Here is a 24294-nt window from a genome sequence, read left to right on the forward strand (position 1 = left end):
GAAAAATTTTTAGCAGAAGCAAAACCAAGTGCAAAGGTTCTGAGGTAAGACAGTGTCTGGAAATTTTAAGGATTTTAAAGAAGACAATATAGAACATAGGGAAAGAAGAAGATTGATTAAACAGGGAGTTGGCACTTGGCCATTGTTAAAACGTTGACATTTAGTGCTATGGGAATTCACTGGAGAATTTTCACAGTCTGACATTATCTGACTGTCATTGCAATAAGGTTATTTTGAATTCTGTGTTGATGATGGGAGGACTGAGAAGGAAAGAGCCAAGAAAGGCTTTGAAATAATCTAGGTGAGAAATGATGGTTTTATGTGTCTGAATGGCAACAATAGAGGTAGAATATGCAGTAGAGCCAATAGAATATGCCAATGGACTGGAAACAAAGAAAAAGAGAGGGAAAGATGTCAAATATGACTCCATGGGTTTTGTTTTTTTTTGTTTGTTTGTGTTTGTTTTTGTTTTATTTAGTTTTTTTATGTGTATGTGTATGTGTGTGTGTGTTATGTGTGTGTAGTTTAAAGACAGAGTTACCAGTTAATTGAAATAGGGAAAATAGGAAAGAAATAGGTTTTGGGGTAGACCAAATGGACATATTTTATTTGATAAGGATTAGATATCTAAGTGAAATACCACAAAGACATTAAATCTGTAATTCATAAAAATGTCAATGGATATATTAATTTGGTAATTATCATGTAGAAAATTTTAAATCCATGAGATAATCAAAAGATAGATGAGAAGAATTCAGAAGATTAAGTTCTGGGATACTATCAAATGAGAAAATTGGAGAAAGAAGGAATGAGCAGAGAATTGAATTAAAAAATACTACCCGGGTATGTGGTAAAAAGAAAAGAGGAATCATAGGATAGGAGTTAAATGAAGGAAACAAAAGAAAAGAAATGTCATCATTGCCAAAGTCAGCTGATATGTCAAGAGAGGTGACAATTGAAATTTACATTGACTTTAACAACCAAGGGATCATTGTTATCATACAAATGACATTGCAAGAAACTTTGCTGGAGTTAAGAAGATAGATAAAATCTCTGATGTCTATATAGGTCATCATTGTTTTTTGGGCGGAATAAAGGAGAACTAGATTATGAGATACTTTGGTTGTGTCTTTGTCCATGCAAAATTCTGGTAGGGACTTCAAAATGGGCAGAGGTTAAGTAAAGACAATTTGTACTAAGATCAAACTCAGTCAACTATTATTTAGTTGAAAAAGTTCTTTTCAAATAGATCTTACATATGGTTGATTTACTATTCTATAAATTTATTTTAATAAGGTATAAGTATCTATGTACAATTTGTTTTATAACTTCACTTGGGTCTTATTAAAGAATTTTCACACTGAGACTCTTTCAGAATGTGTGGTTCTTGGGGCTGGGGTTATAGTTGGTAGAGTGCATGCACAAGTCCCTGGGTTCAATTCCCAGCACCAAAAAAGAAAAAAAAAATCAGAAGGTGTGGCTCTAAATTTAAGGACAGTATAAAATAGAATGACATTCAGTCTTCTTTAACAGAAAATTTGACTAATGTCTCTCTGTATTTTAAAAATGACTAATGTGCAGTTCGCATTTTTGTATGAGTCCTTTAAACATGCTACTTTAACTGTATTAATTCAAAAGAGGCATAAATTAGGACTAAAGTGTGTTTTTACTTATAAAGAAGCTTATTAAAGCCACAGCAACACATTTCAGAAAATACAATACATAATGCAGTGATCCCAAAGGAACAGGGAAGTAGAGGAAGCAGTAGATGTGAATTTACCTTGATATTTTCAGTAATAAGTAGAGCTATTTGGGGAAAGAATATTGTTTATCTAAATATTAAAATATACAATATAGCTATAATAGGTGAAGGACACAGAATTAAGAGACCTGTATAAGTTTTAGCTACTTTTGGACATGTACTATCTATGCATCATTAGAACAATCACTCGCCCTCTCTAAGTCTAAATTTTCTCATCTGGATATTAGGTTTACCTGGAAATTAGATTCTCCTTGAGAATCAAATTAGGTAGCATATGGGCAAACCTCTCATATGTTGTAAATCACAAAATCAATATAGTGACAGCTAACTCAAGGATAGTTAAATGTAATGTATTATTAAAGAAAGACACATAATAAAACATCCAAAGTCTTTGAAAATATGATTTTAATTATATTTAGCATCTTGGTCAGAAATTTTATTGCCACAGATAACAGGAAAAATACTTGAGATAAAAGCCTAAATTCCTCATCTTAGCATCTTCTTTCCAAGGTAATCCATATTAGATGAATGCACTTCCCTTCTTTGTATTAAAAAACTAAAGGAAACTATTTAAGTATATTGTTGGTTTAAACTAAGCAGCTTACTTATCACTTCAGCAATTTAGGAATAACATCTGTAGGGATGCATAGATTTGACCTATTCAGCATTGTAAAGGAAAAACATAAATTGCATAAAAGAACACAACAGGAATAAAATGTTTAAAATAATTGTGATAAGGAAGAAGGAACAAATTCCTTTCTTGAATTCAAGCAAGTGGAGAAGGAATAGCCAAAGTGGTTTTTATCCTTTCTACTCCATTTATGGTTCAAGAATCAGAAGCATCAGCACAATCTGGGACCTTGTTAGAAATACAGAATCTCAAGCCTGTTCTGTGATTTCTTAAGGACAATCTGTGGTTTTCAAAGACACCTATTTGACTTGAATGTATGTTAAATCCTGACAAGCAATGCTGAGGCACATTTTGTTTCCCTCCTTCCCCCAAGTATGGAGATGACAAGAATTCTTGGCAATGCAAAGCCTTAGAGCCACAGTTGAGTTTCCACGTGGTACGTTAATATCTCTAAATTATTAATAATAACTTTATAGCAAATTCTGATTTAGATAGGAGGTAGATAAAACAAGCAAACAAAACACTAGCATGAAAAAAAAATATTCGTTAAATCCATTAGACTTCTTATGCGCAAGCAATGGTGCTGAGGTGCAGCAATGATTTTGAAGTCCTTATCTACAAGGGCTTCTGATCTTTTTAAGGGAGAAAATGAGTTCACAAAATCACAGCAAAAAAAGATTAGTGTCATATTGTGAATACAAGGAAATGTTTAAAAGATTTAGGAGGGAAATAGTTATGAAACTGACCTTTGTGCATTGGAGGAAACAAAATTTTGAATGAAGTACATGTTGGAATGGGAGGATTTCAATTATGAACTTGACCAAATTGAGTTGAGATTATGGTAAAAATTGAATAGGCAGCATCATGTGATAGGACCTGGAGGGGAGAAGAACAGCAAAATAATTTATGAATCTGTTACAGTAATTTAGAGAAGTAATTTTCATCTTAGCTTACCTAACAACGAGTAAATACTTGAGGAGGGAGAAGAAATTTACATGATAGGATCTCTAAGGCTTTAAATTTGGTACAGTGGTATGAGGGGAATGAATAGTGTTGGAATTACGTGAGGGAAAGAAGAATAAGGGCACAAGGAAAAGGAACTAGCAATGATTCTGAGATGTTGAACCTAATGACCGGGTTGTGTCACTGAAGTATTAGAATCAGCAGGAGGAGATGGTTGAAGGGAGAACAATATCTAGCAGGCAACTAGAAATTCTGAACTGAGACTTATGAGAAAGAATGGGGTTTTAGGTATCTGTTTTGAAGTCATTGACAGAGAGGTAACAGCTTATGGAAAATAAACAATTTATGGGAAATAAAATCTAAGTGGGAATCATCATTTCTTTGCTTGTACTTTATAAATACTGCCTAAGGCAGAGAATGACATCTTAGGATGTTATTTTTAAAATCTCTCTCTTAGAGATATATTTGCAATTTTTGGTGCAAATTCTCTGAGCATCTTCATCAGGATTATGCTCTTGGACCAGTGATTAGAATAAAAATGTTGAAAAAAACCCAGGGAAAATATGTATAAATGATTAACATCTTATTCTGAATGAAAAGTCAAACTAATATTTTCCTGAATGTGTGAAAATTAAATTTCAGATCATGTCACAATTTTCCCCAACAAGATAAATGACATAGATGCCAATTTTTTTTAGAGAGAGAGAGAGAGAGAGAGAGAGAGAGAGAGAGAGAGAGAGAGAGAGAGGGGAGAGAATTTTTTAATATTAATTTTTAGTTTTCGGCGAACACAACATCTTTGTTTGTATGTGGTGCTGAGGATGGAACCCAGGCCTCGCTACCGCTTGAGCCACATCCCCAGCCCCGCCAAATGTTTTTAAATTGCATAATAATAAGAATGAAGACATTATTTGAACAACTTTTAAGAAAAATAGGAAGCATTTTCAAAGGCTTGGGGAAATAGATTACCTGAGACTTCTCAGTCGTGACCAGTCTCACATGTGCCTTTGATGGATATTTTTGTATATTTACGTTTACCTTTGATTGATGTGAATCAATTTTTTAAATTATACTTGTTCCAAAATGTTATCTTTCAATTTAGTACTCATAACCTTTTGCTCTGTACATTATTTTCCAGTAATGCTACCTTGAGGAATTACCTATTCTTGTCACATTTGTCTAGCTCTTGCAGTCAATAGTAGATGTTGTGCTAAGCTATGATTTTCTGGGTTTTTAAAAATTTAAATTTGCATACTTGACTAAAACAAATCCTCATTCACTTGTGGTATGGTGTTTTCATTTTAAAACATTTCTGAAATTTGAAAGGGGACAAATCCTAAATAACTTGATGGGAGCCAAGAAACTAATTGTCAAATAAAAATCCATTTTCCTCATGACCATCTCTCAATCATTCCTGAGGAGGTTTATTCTATCATGGCATTGCATTTTGGGAAAATTTTCAGTTATTTATAATACTAGTCTTTTTATATAGGTCAAAAGGAAAATTTATCAATCATACCAAAGCTTTTTAAAAAATCAGAAATGACTTATTCTTTCTAAACATATGCATTTAAAAGAATTATATTATAAATTATGAATCTCACATGTGATGAATTATATAAAGCATCCACTTTGAAAGCTAGCCAAATAAGAGTAAACCTGTGATTTAAAAAATGAAAATGTAAAATTACAACTTCCCTACTTCACATCCTGTCCTGGCAGGAACATAGATCCAATGACATAATAGGCTTTATTTGGTTCTGATTTATGTTTCCCTATGTGATATCATCTGATTTATTATTGACACAGTAATGTTCTAGGACCTAATGAATAGAATGATCTCCAACATTCATTGTAGAAGAGTAGAGTTAATTTGCTTTTTTTTTCTTTTTGTTCTTCTTTCTGAATTTGAACTTGCATTTACAGGAACAAAAAAAAGTTAAAAATTTTGCCTATGAAAGCATAATGATAATATAATATACACTTGTAATATTGAAGTACTGTTTGTATATATTGTAGGTTTAACTAATATTCTTTTTGTGATTTGTATTGGTTGATTAGTTACATAGACTAAATATACAAATAGACCTTAATAGACATTTTTGTGTAGGTGGAAGTGAACTATCTTGATAACAAAATCTTTTCACATGACCTCAAGCCTCAGAAAACCTACTGAAGAGGCAAGGCCAATTTAAGATGAATTAATTTCCCCAAAGTAAAATTCAAGGAAGAATCCAAAGCCTTTCCTCAGACCAAAAGCTGAAGAATCAAACACATGTTAAGAGCCATAGAGACTCAGTGAGAGAGATTAGGGGCTAATTTTCATTTTCGAACAAACAAAGTTTATTCTTTACTCAATTCCTGACACAAAGCCTGAGAGGCTTTTTATTGGGAATGATTTTGTAGCCAAACATTTCTGAAAATTATGAGAAGAAGCTTTGAAATCTCATGGAGGAAATCTCAGGACACTAAATCAGTATGAGAAGTCCCGGAATTCAGAAATAGAGTAGAAAAGCTGAACTCAGGGGGAAAGCAGGAATAGAAAGATTGAAAGAATTAGAGACAATCTACTTGGAAAACTTCGGAGAGAACATACTAAAGAACTAACTGTATTCAAGAGTCCTCAGATAGCCCTACTGATAAAACTGCTGTTTCCTTGAGGAAAAAGACAAATGGGTGGGGCAACAATTTCTGTTGAATGTCCTGATATGTCAGAGAAAGGTGACTGAATTATCATCTGGATCTATTCTTTGTTGTGAACTTTCTCTGCTAAGGAATTCTACTCCTCAGTCTGTAGTAGACTAGAATTTGACATTCTCCAAATCTGATTCTTTTTTTCTTTAACTTTGTGAATTTGTGCCTTCAACAATCTTGGTTTTCTTTTCTCTGTCTTTCTTTATAATCTCTCAAAGTTACATGTTCTTTGAGGATGAGGGAAGCCATTTTTTAGCTGAGAGAAACTGACAGCTCCACCCAGTTCAGGATTTCTGGCAATAAATGCAGGATTTCAAGGGTATGGGATCTTGTTCATTTAGCAGTCAAAAACTGAGGAAGTCTGTGTTGCTTAATCCTAAATTTATTAGATTCAATATGACTAACCACTCCCTTCCTTTCTGGGGTGAAGAGGAAGAATGCAGACCATCAGGTCAAATGTTTTTTTCATAATGAATGAACAATTGTATTAAGAAGCACTGAAAAGGAAATACAAAGAATTCTTTTCACAGCAAATGTTTATTTCAAGTATGAACAGGGATTGCCTGGCCCATAGCCAAACCTTCACCTGGAGGAACACCAGGTCATGAGTGAATAAATTCTTGCCACTGGGCTCCACCACTGAGAGAAAATCGATCATGCAAAGGCTTTGGAACAATTTTGGAACTCACTGAATTAATAACCTATTTGTTAGATAAGATTATTGATAAGATCTCCCTTTAGCTAGAATTGTTTTGTACTATATTTCTTTTCTTCCCCAAAGTAGAGATTGCCTGATTTTACAAGCAAGAGTATCAATCAGTATTAGATAAACTATAGTTGTTATTTGATATGTTGATATTTGTCATTTGATATTGCCATAGAACTCATTTGGTTTCTTTATCAACACTTAAAAGATCTGAGAAAGCTAAGGTAGCATTAATTAGTTTTGCCCAAGGAAATATAGATAAGAAGTACTTTCCATTTTATTACTAAAGATACTTAATAGTCTACTAATTTAAATACTCTCGGTCTTTGTCATAAGAATATTTTCTTTTTTGTTGGGGATGAACATTTCATCTCCATTGAGCTCTAAGTTCCATGAAGGCAGAAATCTGTCAAACTTCTTAGGGTCTTTCCCTCAGAGTACTTGGTGTTCTTAGGGGAATTAGTTAGTGTCTCAAAAGTCAAATTTTGTGACAGTAGTGACTCACTTTCTTGTGTTAGAAATGAGAAATTCTTTCAAATGTTACTGACTGTACTTGAAAAACAGAAATTTCCTGGTCATTTTTGATAAGAAATCAAGAGATATTGATGAAGATTATGGACATTCTCTTTAGAAAAAAAAATGCACATATACAATCATGAAAATGTCATGGTGTTTAAAGGCATTTTGATCCTCAGAATTATCCCTATGCTCTTTAATGGGTTGAATCAAGGACATCTTATGTCATTCTTCCACCAAAATTGATATTAAACAGTGATTTCCAAGTTTAAACAAACAAACAAAAAGCCATGTGAATAATTGTATCTTTGGTCTTTTTATTTTGGAAGGGTTCAGATTGTAGATTTTCTAATAGTGTATTGCTAGAGCAAACATGGGAATTTGAGTACTTGAGTGATGGACGGAGATTACAAACAGGAACTGAGGTGATAGGAGAATGCACTGCTGGAAAGAGTAGTTAGAAGGAAGGGTTATGGTGAATTAAAACAAATTTGGGTAGATTTAACAGAGAAATAACTCAGGACTTTAGGAGACCAGAACACACAGAGGTAAGTGCTCCTTACATCTCAAAAGGGTGGGAATGGTTAACCAACCACCTAATAGGTCTCTTTTCTGAAAATAACACCTGCTAGGCAGTGTACTTATCCTCTACCCAAGGGAAGAGAAAAGAGTCCTTGTCCAAAAGTCTTGAAAACTATGAGCAATCTTCAAAATCACATGCCTAAGAATTTTTAATTTGGGAGAAAAAAAAAATAAAGCTCTGACATTTACATCCAGCAGAGCCAGCCTCCGTTTCTGATTCCTGGAATCTTAAAACACTTTAGGTGTTACAGTATAGTCTCTAGAGTTAGCAAATTTTTTACTGGGTTTTGGTTGATGATCCTGTGGAAACAAAATGACTTTGCTTGGCTTGGCAGAAGTGCAAAAGAGATAAGCTTCATGGGGAAGAGAGAACTTGTTCCAATCCCTGTCCCAAGGTCTTTTCATAATGTGTACGTCAGCCTGAGAAATTTTTATATGTAATGCCTAAGTCTAATTATTTAATTTGGCTACAAAGAATTGGCGCAGCATGTTGTAATGGTTTTGATGCTAGCACTGTCACAAGGCAGCATTAAATCATTTGGAAATGATAACAGTCCAGGTTAGTCAATATTTTTGCAGCTGTTTTTCCTTGTCAAGTTTGTTAGAAACTAAGTGAAATAGAATTGGTTATGGTGGAAAAAAATTAATCAAATGTCTATGTCAACTGCATATTTGTTTTCCTCATGTATATGTAGAGGGGGGAAAAGTGAGGTACACATCCCTCTTCCCATTGACATTGCTGTAATTCAGGGACCCACTATGTTTTTGAAATTTCTGGGTAGTCTTCCTGACACTGCCATTCCCCATCCTTATCCATCACAAATACTGCAGCCAGACTTATCTTTCCAATAATCAATTATAGTCTTTGTTACTTGCTTACATAAAAAGATATAGTGGCTCCCAGTCACTTACACAAAAAAACAAACTCCCCAGTTTGATGTCTTAGGCCCTGGTTATCTGCATGTTGCCTTTATGTCTAGTCTCACTTCTCACCTCCCCCACATACTCTCCATGTTTCGGCACACTGAATTTCTTCAGTTCCACAGCTATTCATTAAGTGCTTAATTTGTCTGAGATAATGAGTGAGGTGCTGGGAATTCAAAGATAACAAGACATGGTCTTTGCCTTGTACAAACACTCAAGAGGAGGAGATATGCAATCAACTCCCTTATCCATATGAAATACTTGCCAAGAACCCCAAGTCCCTGAAATTCAGTAAAATACTGAATTCTCTATACTTGGTGTTTCATTCTAGAGATGTACACCTATGATAAACTTTAATTTATAAAACAGGAACAGTAAGAGATTAACAACAAGTAATAATAGAACAATTATAACAATGCATTGTAATAAAAGTTATGTGACTCTGATCTCTCCAAATATCTTTGTACTATACTCCCCTTTCCATTGGTTACAGTGTGAGTAGATGGCCCTGCCCATGTGATGAAATACCATGAAGTGAATGACATAGACATATCTTTGCAGCATTAGGCTGTACTGAATTCTGGTGGTACATCAGGAGCATCTGCTTTGGGTAACCCTGAAGCACTGAAACCTGACAAGGCCAGATGGGTAGTGTGTACAGCATGGATATGCTGTTTGATGAAAGGAAGATTCATGAGGAGCATTTGTACTTCTATTAGAATTTATTTCTCATATGCTGTGTTTTATTTTCATAATATCTTTTAACGTTTATGGAACGTTGTGTATATACTGGAAGGAAACCAGAGCTCTATGATAATTAATTTTCTTAAACTAAATACAACTTTAATCATTTCAGACCAAAGACATAATGCTATAATATATTTTAGTAGCTCCAAATGCAATTATCCTATTTGTGAAAGGCTAATATCCAACAAATACTCCATATGGTTATAAGTAGAACTGAGAAGAAAAGAATGGAACCAAGAGATTTCATACAGTACTTTCTCCAGCCCACTGCCTTTTTGTTTGTCAAAACTAAGATGAATCTAGCTTAGAAACTAAAAGGAATAATAGTTGTACATAAAATAGAAGAGAAAATCCTCCAAAATATGAAATAATAATAAATCCTGTAGTTGAGGGATAGAATATATATACCCTAAATTTAAGAGATTCAAAGTTCTGTCTATTTTACAGAGGTTGAAATTTCCATACTTTTAAGTAGTATCTTCATGTCTATTTTTGAGATATTATCTCTTTTACATTTATCATCAATCAATATGAATTATTTAAACCAATGATTTGGTTTTAAACTCATAACATATGATAGAATTTAATAAAGTAATGAGCAATATTATTACCTTGTCAACATTCAATATTCTAGTTGTAGAAAATTAGAGATTATTGTTAAGTATTTGAAGTGAAAAAAAAAACCTGTTGAAAAGATTTGGGTTCCTTAGAGTATTTGGACAGACATCAATGAAATGAAAACTAGGAACTCAAATTCACTTATCAGCTTTGACAGCACACCATTATTTTTCTTTAGAGCATATGACTTCAACTCACCAACATTATATATCTTCACTTAGAAAATCATTAATTTGTATTAATTGATTTTCAAGGTTACTTTCAGCTTAAAACTTCTGATGCCATTGCTAGATCAAGAGTATGTCTCAGACTCCATTTGGTTGGAATCACCTTGTTTACATTTTCTTTCTGCACATTTAAAATAGTGACAGTATAATCCATTAATCACAGAAATCAATCTAAATACTATCAAAAACAGAAAGCAAAAATAATAAGCCATAAACTGCAAGAGAATATTTTCCAAAGACATATATGATAAGGTACTGTGATCCAAAATATGCAAAGACATTAAAACTCACAATAAGAAACAACAACGTTTAAAATGGGTCAAAGACCTTACCAGACACTTCACCAAAGAAGATATAGACAGTAAAAAAAAAAAAAAAGCATATGAAAAGTCACTCTATACATTATGTAATCAAGTAAATGCAAATTTGAAACAACAGTAAGTTATCACTATATACTTACTAGAATGGCCAAAATTGAGAACACTGACAACATGGATGCAGATGAGGATATGGAGCAATTAGAACACTCAATCATTGGTGTAAATGAAAATGGTACTGGGATCTTAGAAGCCAGTGGGCAGCTTCTCATAAAACTAAACATGTGATCCATCAATCAGACTTCTTGGTTTTTACTCCCAAAAGTTGAAGGCTTGTGTTTACAACTGTCCCACAACAGATGTTTATAGCAGCTTTATTCATAATTGCCAAAACTTGGAAGCAATAAAAATGTCCCTCAAAAAGTGAATGGATAATTAAACTGGCTGATCCAGATAAAGGGATATTAGTCCACAGTAAAAGATATTAGATACTGACCCAGGAAGAAACAGAGGAAGCTTAAATGCATATTACTTAGTAAAAGAAGCCAATAGGAAATGGCAGCATGCTGTACAATTCCAATTATATGACATTCTGATAAGACAAAACTATGGAGACATGAAAAAGATGAATGATTGGGGGCAGGCGAGAAGAATGAATAGGGAGAGCACAGAAGCACACAAGACTTTCAGGATATACTATGATGATAGATACATGCCATTATACATTTATCCAAACCTATAAGATGTACAACATCAAGATTGAACCCTAAACTATGTATCTTGAATGATAATGATGCTAATGTAGGCTCATTGATTTTAAGAAATATGCCACTATAGTGGAAGATGTTGATAATGGGGAGGCCATATATGTGTTGGGGCAGGAAATAAATATAAATCTGTTTCTTTCAATCAATATCACTGTTAATTTAAAAATGCTCTAATAAATCAGGTCTATTTTAAAATGTAAAAAGGAAAGAAATGTTAAGATTTATGACATAGTTTGATCCCTGCTTTGTATATATCAATTTTATCAAGTTTCAAATATTCTTATAGGTAGATATTTTACATTGTAATTCAAGAAAGTGAGGATAGTTTTAAACTATTTTGCATTTAATTGTTTTGTGTTTATATGTTTGGTCTTCATTTTAATATGGTGCTGAATATACATAAAATGGTATTGATAAAATAAAAATATCATACATCTCACTTATTTCTAAATGAGTATATATTAAAAACTGTAATTATTTGTAAGTATCTTAATTGGAACTTTCATGTTATATACATGTATTTACAGAGAGAGAGAAGTAAATATTTTGCCTAATATAATTTTTTCTTTCATTCTTTCCCATAGATTTACTGCTGTCAAATAGCTGCATTCCATTTTTGGGTTCATCAGAAGGGCTGGATTTCCAGACTATTCTGTTAGATGAAGAGAGGGGCAAGCTGCTCCTGGGAGCCAAGGACCACATTTTCCTGCTCAGTCTGGTTGACTTAAACAAAAATTTTAAGAAGGTCAGTTTATTTATATATAGTTGATTAGATTATTTTAATTTTATCTGTGCTCTTCTGCTTTGTATTAATTGATTCAGTGTCAAATGCAGTAGGTCCTTTATGTATCAAGAAGAACACAATACATTAAAAATATGACTCAAAATACATTTTGATTTTTTTTGTGGATTTAAGTTCACATGCATGTTCTTTATTAAGATGAGAATAATACCAAAACCATTGAAATTATAAATGAAAGGAGTCAAAGTGTGTAAATGTGTACTTATATAATGCAAAATTTTAGATTAAGAAATAGCAAATGAGCTATTCATCGAGAGTGAACATTTGTACTAACAGTAATTATAAACTTGTATTTTTACTAACTTTTAAATAATAAATAAGCATAGCTCCACTTTACAGTGTGGCTGTGGTAGCATTTTAATACCATACTTTCCTCTGCACACTTCATTTTACACCTTGGCAATTTTCTCTTAAGGCCCAGTCACTCCTAGATAATGACGTCTATAATGCCCAACTCTGCACTGCTTAAGAACAGTCTTACCACTAAATATAAATGCACAAGGACAGAACCAGATGCTTAAGCAATAATCACCTCATTGACACACCAGTTTGGACAGCTATCTTCCCACTACACTATCTTTACAAGAGACAAGAAGCACCAATGAGAGTTCATAGTGCCTGGTTTTAGGAAAATAAGAAAAGATACATGGCAGTAGGTAGGAAGGGAATAGTTGCCATTGTCACCCTTCCCACAACTTCAAAAAGTATGAAAAGAGACACTACATGCTTAGGAAAAGGGGAAAGAATTAAGTCCAATCCTTGGATTTGAAAGCCAGTACCAGATCCATTACAGTGAAACCCAGTGCCAAGCAAAGCCCCATGATCCCTATGCCCAGGCCAGTAACAATAGTCATAGGTGATGGAATTGCATTAGCCAGGTGGCTGACTGTTCCCACCACCCCTTGCCCTACCTCGGGCAATAGAAAGAGGATCAAGACTCAAGCTACCAGGAAGCAGGACATCAAAACCACCACAGGATTTCAAGCAGGACATGAAAACTACTACTAAGAAACAGGGCATCAAAACCACCACAGCCGCTAGAGGAACCCCAATGTCAGGAGGAGACATGTGGTACTCATCTATTGAACTACTATTCCAGACGGCATCTTAAAATCCTCATTGAATGAGTTCTATAAGTCTACCTGGCAGGGAACAGGTGTTCTGGGAGGATTTAAACATAATTTTAAAAAATTTAATTCACAAATAATGATGGTATGTATTTATATGTTATGGTATATTATTTCAATGCATGTATACAGTGTGTAACAATCAAACCAGGATTTTATCTTGTCTGATACCACTGCAATGAAACCTAGGGGTAGAATCCAAAGGCCGGATGGCCATGCCATAAGTCAAAGACAGAGCATCTAGACCTGCTCTGGCATTAGAAGGAGACCTATATGCCAGTAGAATGGGCTGGATTTTTGGCTTATATCAATTCCAGCCTTGGAATGGGCCTGGGACATTGGCCTCCTCTAGCTCACCTGACTGCACAGGTTCCTATGGCTATGAGATGCAAGTGGAACCTAGGTTAACATAAACTGTGACAGTGAAGGAACTATCTTTACTGCTTAACTCTCAATTTGGGGCATTATTACCCTATGTATGGGTATGATTGCACAAATGGTGTGATTCTACATCATGTACAACCAGAGAAATGAAAAGTTGTGCTCCATTTGTGTAAAAAAATAAAATTAAATTTATAAAAAGTTTATTCTAAGACATAATAATAAAAACCATCCTCAGGTCTAGAGAAGGATACAAGTATCCTGGTAAAGGAAGGTCAAATGTCACTATTCTAATTTAGCACAACCAGTTCTGTGCCAAGACGTATTATAGTCAGATTATTAAAGGTGAAATATGAAGAAAAGATTCTCAAGGCAGCAAATGAAGAAATAAATAACACATAAGTGTGTCCCAGGTTATCCAACAGCAGAATTCTGAACAGAATCTTGTATACCGAGAGTGGCAAGAAATTTTCACAGTACTCATAAAACAAACAAACAAACAAACAAAAAACTTACTTACCAAGAATACTATGCCCAGCAAAACTATTTTTTTTTTTAGAAATGAAGGAAAAATAAAGTCATTCCTAAGCAAAAGCTGAGATGTTATATCTAAGTCATGCTAAAGGGGGTTCTTCTAACTGAAAGAACTAAAATTAAGAGGCAGTAATGAACAAGAAAATATGAGAAGGAACAAATTCACTACAAGAGTAAATACAAAGACAAATTCAAAATGCTCTGATATCGTAAACATGGTGGTAAAATTCTTTTTATATTAATAATTAATCCTAAAAACAAAACAATTAAAAAATACATGAAGAGATAGGCAATATACCAAATGAAAATTAGACATCAAAAAATTCAAAATGTATAGAGGAATGGCATGCAAGTGCAGAGTTTGTTTTAGTATATTTTCTATTTCATTTCTTGTTGTATTTCCTCACTTTATGATCATGTTAAGTTGCTATCATTTTAAAACAGCTCATTATAATCAAAGAAGGTTTTTATAAGCCCCATGGTAACCACAAAACAAAAATTATTACAGACAAACCAAAAATAATAAGCAAGAAATCAAAGCACACTGCTAGAGTAAATCACTTAACCACAAAGGAAGACTATAAAAGAGGAAGGAAAAAAAGAGAGAAAGAAACTGCAATAAAACTAGAAATATAATTACCTTAAACTTAAATGCATTTAATTCTCCAATATAAAAACGTAGGTCAGGCACAGTGGTGCACCCCTATAATCACAGTGGCTCAGGGAGCTGAGGCAGAAGGATTGCAAGTTTAAAGCCAGCCTCAGCAACTTAGTGAGAGCTTGTCTCAAAATAAAAAAATAAAACGGGCTGGGGATGTCACTCAGTGGTGAAGCACCCCTGGTTTAGTCCATGGTACCAAAAATACATACATACATAAATTACATACATAACATGACTGAAAGGACCAAAAACAAGACACAACTGATACTGCTTATAAGGAACTCAGTTCATCTCTGAGGACACAAATAGACTGAAACTAAAGGGATAGAATAAAATATTCTAATCAAATAGAATCCCCCCAAAAAAGGAATATCCATATTTATATCAGATATAATAGACTTTAAAATAAGAGTAGTTAAGTTAGTCAAGACAGGTCACTATGTCATGATAAAGGGGTTAATTCAACACAAGAAATAATAATTCTAAATTATTAGAATTGAAATTAATATACATGCACCAATATCAGAGTACCCACATAACAAAGCAAATCCAAATAGACCTAAAAGGAGAGATATACTCCAAAACAGTAATAATTGGAAACTTCACTATCTCACTTGCAGCAATAGACAGATCTTCCGGACAGGAAATCAGTAAAGAAACAGCAGAGTTAATTGTATCCTAGACCAAATATCTAACAGACATCTACACAACATTTCATCTAACACCTGTAGAATATATATTCTTCTCATCAGTACATGTAACATTCTTCTGGATAAACCATATGGTAGGCATATGATTTGACTCAACAAATCTGAGAAATTGAAATCATATGAAGTGTCGTTTCTGACCATGAAAGAACCAAGCTGGAGGCAAATATGCTACAAATTGTAGTCTTCACAACAACATGGTATTGGGATAAAAACAGACATATAGCCCAATGAAAGAATAGAGAGCATAGAAGTAAACCCACACATGTACAGACATCTGATTTCCAGCAAAGGTGCAAAGAACACCCAATGGGTTAATGAAAGTCTTTTCAATGAATGGGGCTAGGGAAATGGATATCCATGCAGAAGAATTAAACTAGACCCTATCTCTCACTAGTCACAAAAATAAACTCAAAAAGGATTGAAGACTTTAATGTAAGACTTGAAACAATGAAACCACTAGAGGAAACCCAGGGGAAATACTTTAGGTCTTTGAAATAGATTGGACCCCAAAAGCACAGAGAACAAAAGCAAACATAGACAAATGGAACTACATAAAATTTTAAAAGTTTATGTACAACAAATGAAATAATTATCAGAGGAGATCTACAAAATGGAAGGAAGTGTTTGAAAACTAAATATCTGATAAGGAACATACCCAAATTATATAAAGAACTTAAAAAACTGAATGACATAAAAAATAGAATAACTTGGTTTAAAAATGGACAATAGACATAAACAAACATTTCTCAAGAGAAAACATACAAATGACCAGCAAATATATGAAAAATATTCAATATCAACTAATCCTCAGGGATTCAGATGGGGACTCTAGAGATGGTAATCACCTAGAAACTGAAAGTAGAATGGTGGTTACCAAAAGCAGGGATAGTAGCATGGAGGAAAGCTGATCATGAGTACTAAGTTACTTTTAGGTAATGGTAAAAAGTTCTGTTGTGCTGTCACATGGTAGGGTAGCTATGGATAACCATCAAAACCACAGTGAGATACCACCTCACTCTAGTAAGGTAAGACCCCAAGTGATGGTGAGGATGAGGAGTAAGGGGCAAACTTTTATGGTCTTGGTAAGAATGTAAGTTAGTACAACAACTGTAGAAAATAGTATAGAGCTTCCTCAAAAGGCTAGAAGAAGAAGAGGAAGAAGAAGAAGAGGAGGAGGAGGAGGAGGAGGAGGACAAAGAAGAAGGAAGAAGAAGAAGGAAGAAGAAGAAGGAAGAAGGAAGAAGAAGAAGAAGAAGAAGAAGAAGAAGAAGAAGAAGAAGAAGAAGAAGAAGAAGAAGAGGAAGAAGAGGAAGAAGAGGAAGAAGAGGAAGAAGAGAAGAAAGAAGAAGAAGAGGAAGAAGAAGAGGAGGAAGAAGAGGAAGAGGAGGAAGAGGAGGAAGATGAAGAAGAAGAGGAAGAGGAAGAAGAAGAAGAGGAAGAGGAAGAGGAAGAAGAAGAGGAGGAAGAAGAAGAGGAAGAGGAAGGAGAAGAGGAAGGAGAAGGAGAAGAAGACGACGATGACAACTGTGTAATCCTGCTTTCCCACCACTGGATATATATTTGAAAAAAATGGAATCAGTATTTCAAAGAGACAGCAGCACACCCATATAAATTGCAGCACTATTCAAAATAACCAAGAAATGGAAACAACGTGTCAATCCATCAACTGATGTAAGGATGAAGAAAACCAGCATACATAAGATAACAGAAAACTATTCAGCAACAATAGGGAAAAGAACTGCAGATCATTAGGTTATGTGAAATAGGCCAGACACAGAAAGACACTACCACAAGATCTCATTCAAACATGGAATCTGAAAAAGGTGATCACCTAGAAGTTAAGAATAGAATGGTAATTACCAAAATCTAGGGAGAATAGAAGGGAGGAAGGTATTGGAAAAGTTGATCAATTTATACTAAGTTACATTTAGGTAGTACTAGAAAATTCTGGTGTGCTATTGCAAGATAGGTTTACCATGGATAATAATAATAAAATGTGTATCTCCAAAAACTAGAAAAAAGGACTTTAAATGTTTTCAACTTGAAGAAAAGATAAATCTTTGAGGATATAAATACGGTTAATGTGATTTAAAACATTTTACAAAGTATTTATCCATAGATCACATTAACCCATTACTAGGTACAATCATAAAGTTGAATATTCAATAAAGGAAAAGTTAGTTTAAATTTTAAAAATGAAAAAAAAGAAAATAGCTACTACTTATTCAAAATTCAAAAGGCATTTGCTACCATATCCTACATTTTCAATTCTCTGTGATGTTAAAGGAAAGCATTCCACATTTTAAACTTTATCAATTATACTAGGCAATACTCTAGCAGATATCAATATCTATGGAAGTAGATGCAAACACCAAAAGTACCAGAAATTGAATGATTACTAAGACATAATGCTCAACCAATTCTCCATCAGTGAGGCTTTGTCATTTACCTTCCTTTTAAGAAGCATTGCAAAAGAAATTCTAGGAGCCATTGCAAGGTTTCACGTCAATAATTCCAAAGATTGAATTACTCTGATTCAAAAAAATGTCATTTACATTTTATCATAGGACCTTGAATCTTCATATTGCATTTATCTATAATGACCAGTTCCATTTATCAGTTTTATTTAACCCTCCAATTATGAGATACACTTCATAACTGAATATCAATTGTTCAGTTATTTGAATATTATATGTTCTCACAGCTTTAATCTGCTTAGCAAAATATTTATCTTCATTTATATTAGTATTGCTTAACTAATCCCTCTAGTAGAACAATGGGTTTTGCTTTTTAATCATTTAATTTTTAGGTAGGTCTTTTATATATTTTGGGGTCCACCAATGGAAAAGGTGCTACTTCTTATGAATTCTCAGACTTGAAAAAGAAAGAATCTTTAAATATAAATGTAGGTATTTCATGTAATCTGTACTTCTAGAAGAAAGAGTGCGGGCGTAAAGTACTGCCAACAGTTGTTCTCAGCTTCTCTTACTGAAAACACTTAAAAATTAAGAAGATTACCTTATTTAAAAAAAGACAATTATCCTATAACCTGGATACTCTAAGGTAAAATAAACAGTTGAATATACTCTAGAATTGGAAAAGTTTACCCTGCACACTGTCATAGCTCCACTCTATTGTTCTTAAGGATGTATTTTTCCTTCAAGATTTTAAAAATTTTCATAATCTTAGGAGAATCAATTATTGGTATTAACTAATGTCTTAATTGTCCATAAATATCTTAAAGGAGAATGACGGTTTTTTCCAAAAGATATTAGAGAAAATTCTTAGTTAACTTTGCAGTTTTGCTTTAAGAGATACTGCATAACTTAAAATGCATTTTTCCAAATATGTCTGTCTTAATATAATAGCAAGAAGTAATACTTTTAAGGGAATTTGATCTTGTTCTCTTCTTTGCCTTCAGGGAGTAGAAGAGAAAGACCCTTTATCTGAACAGAGTGTATTAGATCATGGCTTAAAATAACTTCTGATAGCGTAACTTCCCTTCAGTGACTATTTTAAGTAAATCTCTCTTTGGCTGTTTTCCATGCTTGAAATGTGCTAATATTTAATAAAGTAAATGTTTATGAAATTTCAATTTCTCTTATGATGTTATTGAAATAAATGGTTATTTAATATATTATACAATTAGAGATTTTCAACATAACTGAAATTTCTTTGTATTTCTATAAAATGTGCAATTCATAATGGGTTATGTATGCATTGGTAACCATTGGTGTTTATGTAGGTATCCACCATTCCAATTTATATAAATCATTCCAGTGCTAAAAGGTACTCCACAGTAGCAAGTGTCAAGATATAGTACTTTCTCAGTGTTTAGACCTCCTCAGTTTGCACTGGCTCAATGCCCCTCGGCAAAGATCCAAACTCCTCTGTGGAGGAAACCACACATTTTGGGACTCTAAGGGCTGAAGGGTGTCCTTTGTACTCTTTAGAGTTAAAGCAATCTACAGCACATAATTGAGTTATGAGTGACTGGTTGGGAATTTTCCCCCCTGGGAATTTTTTTTTTTAAGAAATAAAGAAAGAAAGAAAGAAAAAAGCTTTGGAAAGTACTTAATTGAACTAAATAAAATTTAAGATATATTTGTACTTATTACAAAGTCATCATTATCACTCACAATTGCAATGGACATTTAGGGTAGAATTACAGCAAAAAATGAATTTTTATAAATGTTTAGTAGTACTTTTCTTGTTATGCTTATTATTGTTTAGACTAGATTTTGAATTTAGTATAGTGAATGGTGCAGGGATATACTTAATAAATATTTGACTAATAATTGAGTTCAGAGGAAGACAAGATTAGCCCTTTTGGAATACACCTAGCTCTTTTTTACCTTTTCAAATTGAGATTAAAGGGATGAGATTCTGGGGTTTGTTGTTGTTGTTTTTATGTTTTAAGGTGAAGGATTGATCTCTATAGGGCCATAACAGACTTTGGGACATGCATAAGTACACATCATATCATGAGGAAGTGATGCCTTATAATTTAACAAGCCTTTTCAAAACTTGAACTATAAGGCCTCTTTTCAGTTAGGAATACCCTGTAGATTCCTCTCTGGGACAGATAATGAACACTGATTAGGCCTTCTCCTTCCTTTTGTGTTTCTTTTTCCCATTCTCCTTCCCTTCCAGACTAAAGCAAAATAGACCAGATGTGGTCACATTACAGGGAAGGACATGAGTCTGGGGCTGTACTTTTCCAAAACTTGTATTGCAAGTTGAATTATCCTAGAAACCAACTCTGAGATGATACTTAGCTTGCATTTGTAAGAGTGTTTGGGATCAGCACCTATGGAGTGTAAGGTAGAAGGGGAGGGGGGAACATAAGTTCCAACAAAAGCTTCAGTCCACAAGCCTGACTACTAACGTTACAAAAATTCAATGTGTTCCTACAGTGTGTGTGATAGTATCTCATTCAACCAAGTTCACCTTTTTCACTTACTTAATCCATTCACAATGACCATGGAAGTTGCTTTAAGTATTAAAAATCTGATCCTATCTCTTCATTTTTTACACATCTCTGATTTTTTTTTCCTAACAGCTTGAATAAACTTCAGTCTTTTAATCATGACTTCTAGGACTCTTCCTAAACTTTTTGCACCCTATGATGTTTCTAGTCTCATTTCCATCCATTCTTTATTGTTCCCTCACTTGCATTACAAAATCTCTCCATTTCCCTTTTCTCTTTCTCTTACTCAAACTACCCTGTTAAGTATTTCCAAAATGAATAATTTACTTTCAAGTTCTTTGCCTTTGTTAAAACTTCCTGGGATGCCACTTTCTTGCACATCTCAATTTTCTTAGATATTGAAGTCATATATCCAAATTTTCCATATTTTTAATGGGTGCATTATAATTGTACATAATGGTGGTATTTGTTGCTCCATATTTGTATAAGCACACAATATAACAATATTCTACTTTACAATACATTTCCTCTATTCTACTGCTCTCCCTTTGATCTTCATGAGATTCCTGCACCCCACTTATCTTTTACTTTTTCATCTTTAGCTTCTCCATATGAGAGAGAAAATACAGTGTTTGATTTTCTTAGTTTGATTTTCCAATTTACTGGAGTTTAAGTTTTCACAATAATCCTTTTCTTTTGGTTAGTTTGGCTAAGGGTTTGTGAATATTGTTTATCTTTTCAAAGAACCAACTCTTTGTTTCATTGATCCTTTGTATTTTGTGTTTAAATTTCTATTTCATTAATTTGACTCTGATCTTAATTATTTCCTTCATTCTACTGGTTTTGTAATTGTTCTTGTTTTTCAAGACCCTTAAAATGCATTATTAGGTTGTTTATTTGGCATCTCTCTGATTTTCCTGTGTAGTCACTCATAGCTACAAATTTTCCTCTTAGAAGTGACTTCTGTGTTAATGAATTATTGGGATCCTTCCATCAAGAAATCTTACTTATTTCGGAGCCAGTTCAAATCTGCATGGGCGGAATGAGTCTCTAAAAAAAAGAATGTATGCAATAGCTTACAAAAGGAATGATTCGTTCATTAAATATTGTTTTTTATCCATATTCTTCAAGCATTTGTTTTAGTTTTCTTTCTTTTCTTTCTTTTTCTTTTTTTGTGTTTGTTTCGAGAAGGCTATAGAGGAAGGTGAGTAGACTAATAAAAAATGAACTTACTCTGAGACCACAATTATTATTTATTTGATCTACTAGTCTAACACTAACTGGCCTGCTAACTCATAAACCAGTAAGACAAATTTATTCTGCCTCCTGCAGTTCCTTTCAATCTGCTCTATGGGGCAAGTTCTTCTCCTGGGTTTGCTGGATACCTTCAACAGGCTCCATGGCTTCTGAATTCACTCTTAGGTAGTACAGACATTTGTTATTTAGAAACGAAAGGTCCCATGTAATGTCATAAAGCTTCATTTATCATTGAACTCCTGTGCTCTCCACCTGTCCCCACTTGTCCTTCCATGTACAGGAGGTCCTTGTCATAGGGAGATGACCAAGGACTTCTCTTTTTCCCTGGCTAGTGCTCCTCTTCCTCCATAATCTTGTTGAACACACTGCCTGACCAATGCAGGGTCAAATCAGAGGGAAAGGGAAGAGAGGTGAGGGGTTCAGAGAAATGTTTCCTTTACTGGCATTGTCAGAAGGAGGTCACTTCCCAGATGTTTTGCCAGACGTTTAAAATTGACTTTTCTTTTGTAGCTACCTTTGTGAGTTTTCCAAATTTTCCTGACATGAATCTTTTTTCCTTGCAGTACTCTGGATAAGGGTGACTGAATTTTTCCTCTGACTAATGTGTTCTCATTCTTTATCCTGAGACAGGTTGCAGTACCACCAGGTGTTTGCTTCCTAAATCAAAACCACTCACTCTTTTTAAACAGCACCTAAGATGACCCCATGGCATCCCTCTCATTTTTTATGAAGGCTCACCTCTGTTCCATGAGAAGCCTTTATATGCTTTTCCCTGGACACAGTCTGGACATGCAGGTTGATACTAATTTAGATACCAAACCTGTCCTCTGTTTTCACTTGCCACTTGTCATCTCTCACCCTTTAGATACCCCACAAAACATGCTCAACAACAAGTTGAGGTTCTATTAATGCCCCTTCCATACCTTCCTTAGAATCTATACTTCACACTGGGTGGGTGGAAGACTAGTGATAGATATACCTAATTAAAAAAAAAAAAAAAACCTTCCTCAAAGTAAAAACTCTGTAATCTCCAGTTTTCAACTATTTTATAATTTGGACATGGATGAAATCATGTAAATGATCCTTGGTTACTGACTGAAATTTTTTCCATTTTAAGGTCACATCTCATGTTGAATTTTGCCTCAGTTAAAATGTTCTCTTTGATCATCATGCTTTATAAGATCTAAGCCATAAAATCAGATCTCAAATGAATGTTTTACCTTCTAAACATTATAGTGGAGATCACTGTACATCATTCTTGAAGTATTCATTTAGAATCACTGGGGTAAGCATATGTTCATCCTTTCATTAACATTGTTTACCTTTTGGTATAAATAGCATCAATCAAAATGTTTTCCCTTTTGTACCTTGTTCCCCATCACTTTCAGTAGTATTTCTAATAGATTCCTGCAAAAGTAAGTTATGACTCAAAACCTAGATAAAACAAAGTGTAGAGCCTACACTTAACATTTTTAAACATTCTGCAAAATTAATATTGAAATAGTTCATTTTTATTTTCAAATCTTGATTATCTTTATTCTTTTTTATCCAACTAATTTTTAAATCTTAAAGCTGATATATGTGTAAATTAAATGTTGAATATAAAAGTGTTTAAGAATTGTTATATTGGAGGTAAAAAAAAAAAAGTAAAGATTTTCTTTAACTGGACCCCAACAAAAACCTATTAGCTAAGCCTCTACTTACAGTCTTAATGGAAAAATCCATAATCCACATATCATGTCCTCTCTAAAGCAAGTTACATTTGTTTTGATGTAAAATCACTTTCTGACTTCAAAAAAATTGTGTAATGTAAAAAACAAAAACAAAACAACAACAACAAAAAAAAATACATATGCACTGGATAAAAAGGAAAATTTTATATGGATTTAAAAGTGAAAAAACAAGGACAGTGATAGGTCAGTAGTAGCACTTACCTAGCATGAGTTTGACCTCCAATACCACAAAAGAATAAAATAAAAATGAGAAAGCAATGCATTTAAATAATATATAGATTTCATAGCCTCCCTAAAACAGCAAAATATTTTTGTGGAGTATTCTGAAAAAAAATTATTTCACCTTAAATGAAATTTAAACAAATAAGACTTAGGTCCCTACATTTATTTCAGAAGTTTACTGTTTTAGTTATTAAAACACAAAAGTAATATGGATTTTAGAAAAGAAAATATTGAATAAAACTTGAAAATAAATATTTAAACTATAATCTGGACACTCTTAAGAAAATTGACCTTTTTATTAGAATGTAACAAATTTCAAGGTTGACAAATGTGAGAGGATTTTTTTCCCACATAGCAATGATAATACAATTTTACTATTATTTTTGTCTGTATTTGACATGAAAATTTGGTACATGATTATGAAATTACTCAGATTACTTAAAAGTCATAAAACTATGCACTTACTTTTGAGAGATAATATCA

General features: G+C 33.5%; 1 protein-coding gene across 2 annotated transcripts in view; it reads left to right on the plus strand.

The window, feature by feature from the left end:
* Sema3d (semaphorin 3D) overlaps nt 1–24294 on the plus strand; it is a 183786-nt gene that overhangs the window by 70023 nt on the left and 89469 nt on the right. For both annotated transcript variants that reach the window (XM_078040126.1, XM_078040127.1), the window contains one exon: nt 12039–12199. In XM_078040126.1, the coding sequence (XP_077896252.1) occupies nt 12039–12199 (161 nt within the window). The remainder of the gene's footprint in view (nt 1–12038; nt 12200–24294) is intronic.

This window comes from Ictidomys tridecemlineatus, chromosome 2, assembly GCF_052094955.1.
Source record: "Ictidomys tridecemlineatus isolate mIctTri1 chromosome 2, mIctTri1.hap1, whole genome shotgun sequence".
Taxonomy (NCBI): domain Eukaryota; kingdom Metazoa; phylum Chordata; class Mammalia; order Rodentia; family Sciuridae; genus Ictidomys; species Ictidomys tridecemlineatus.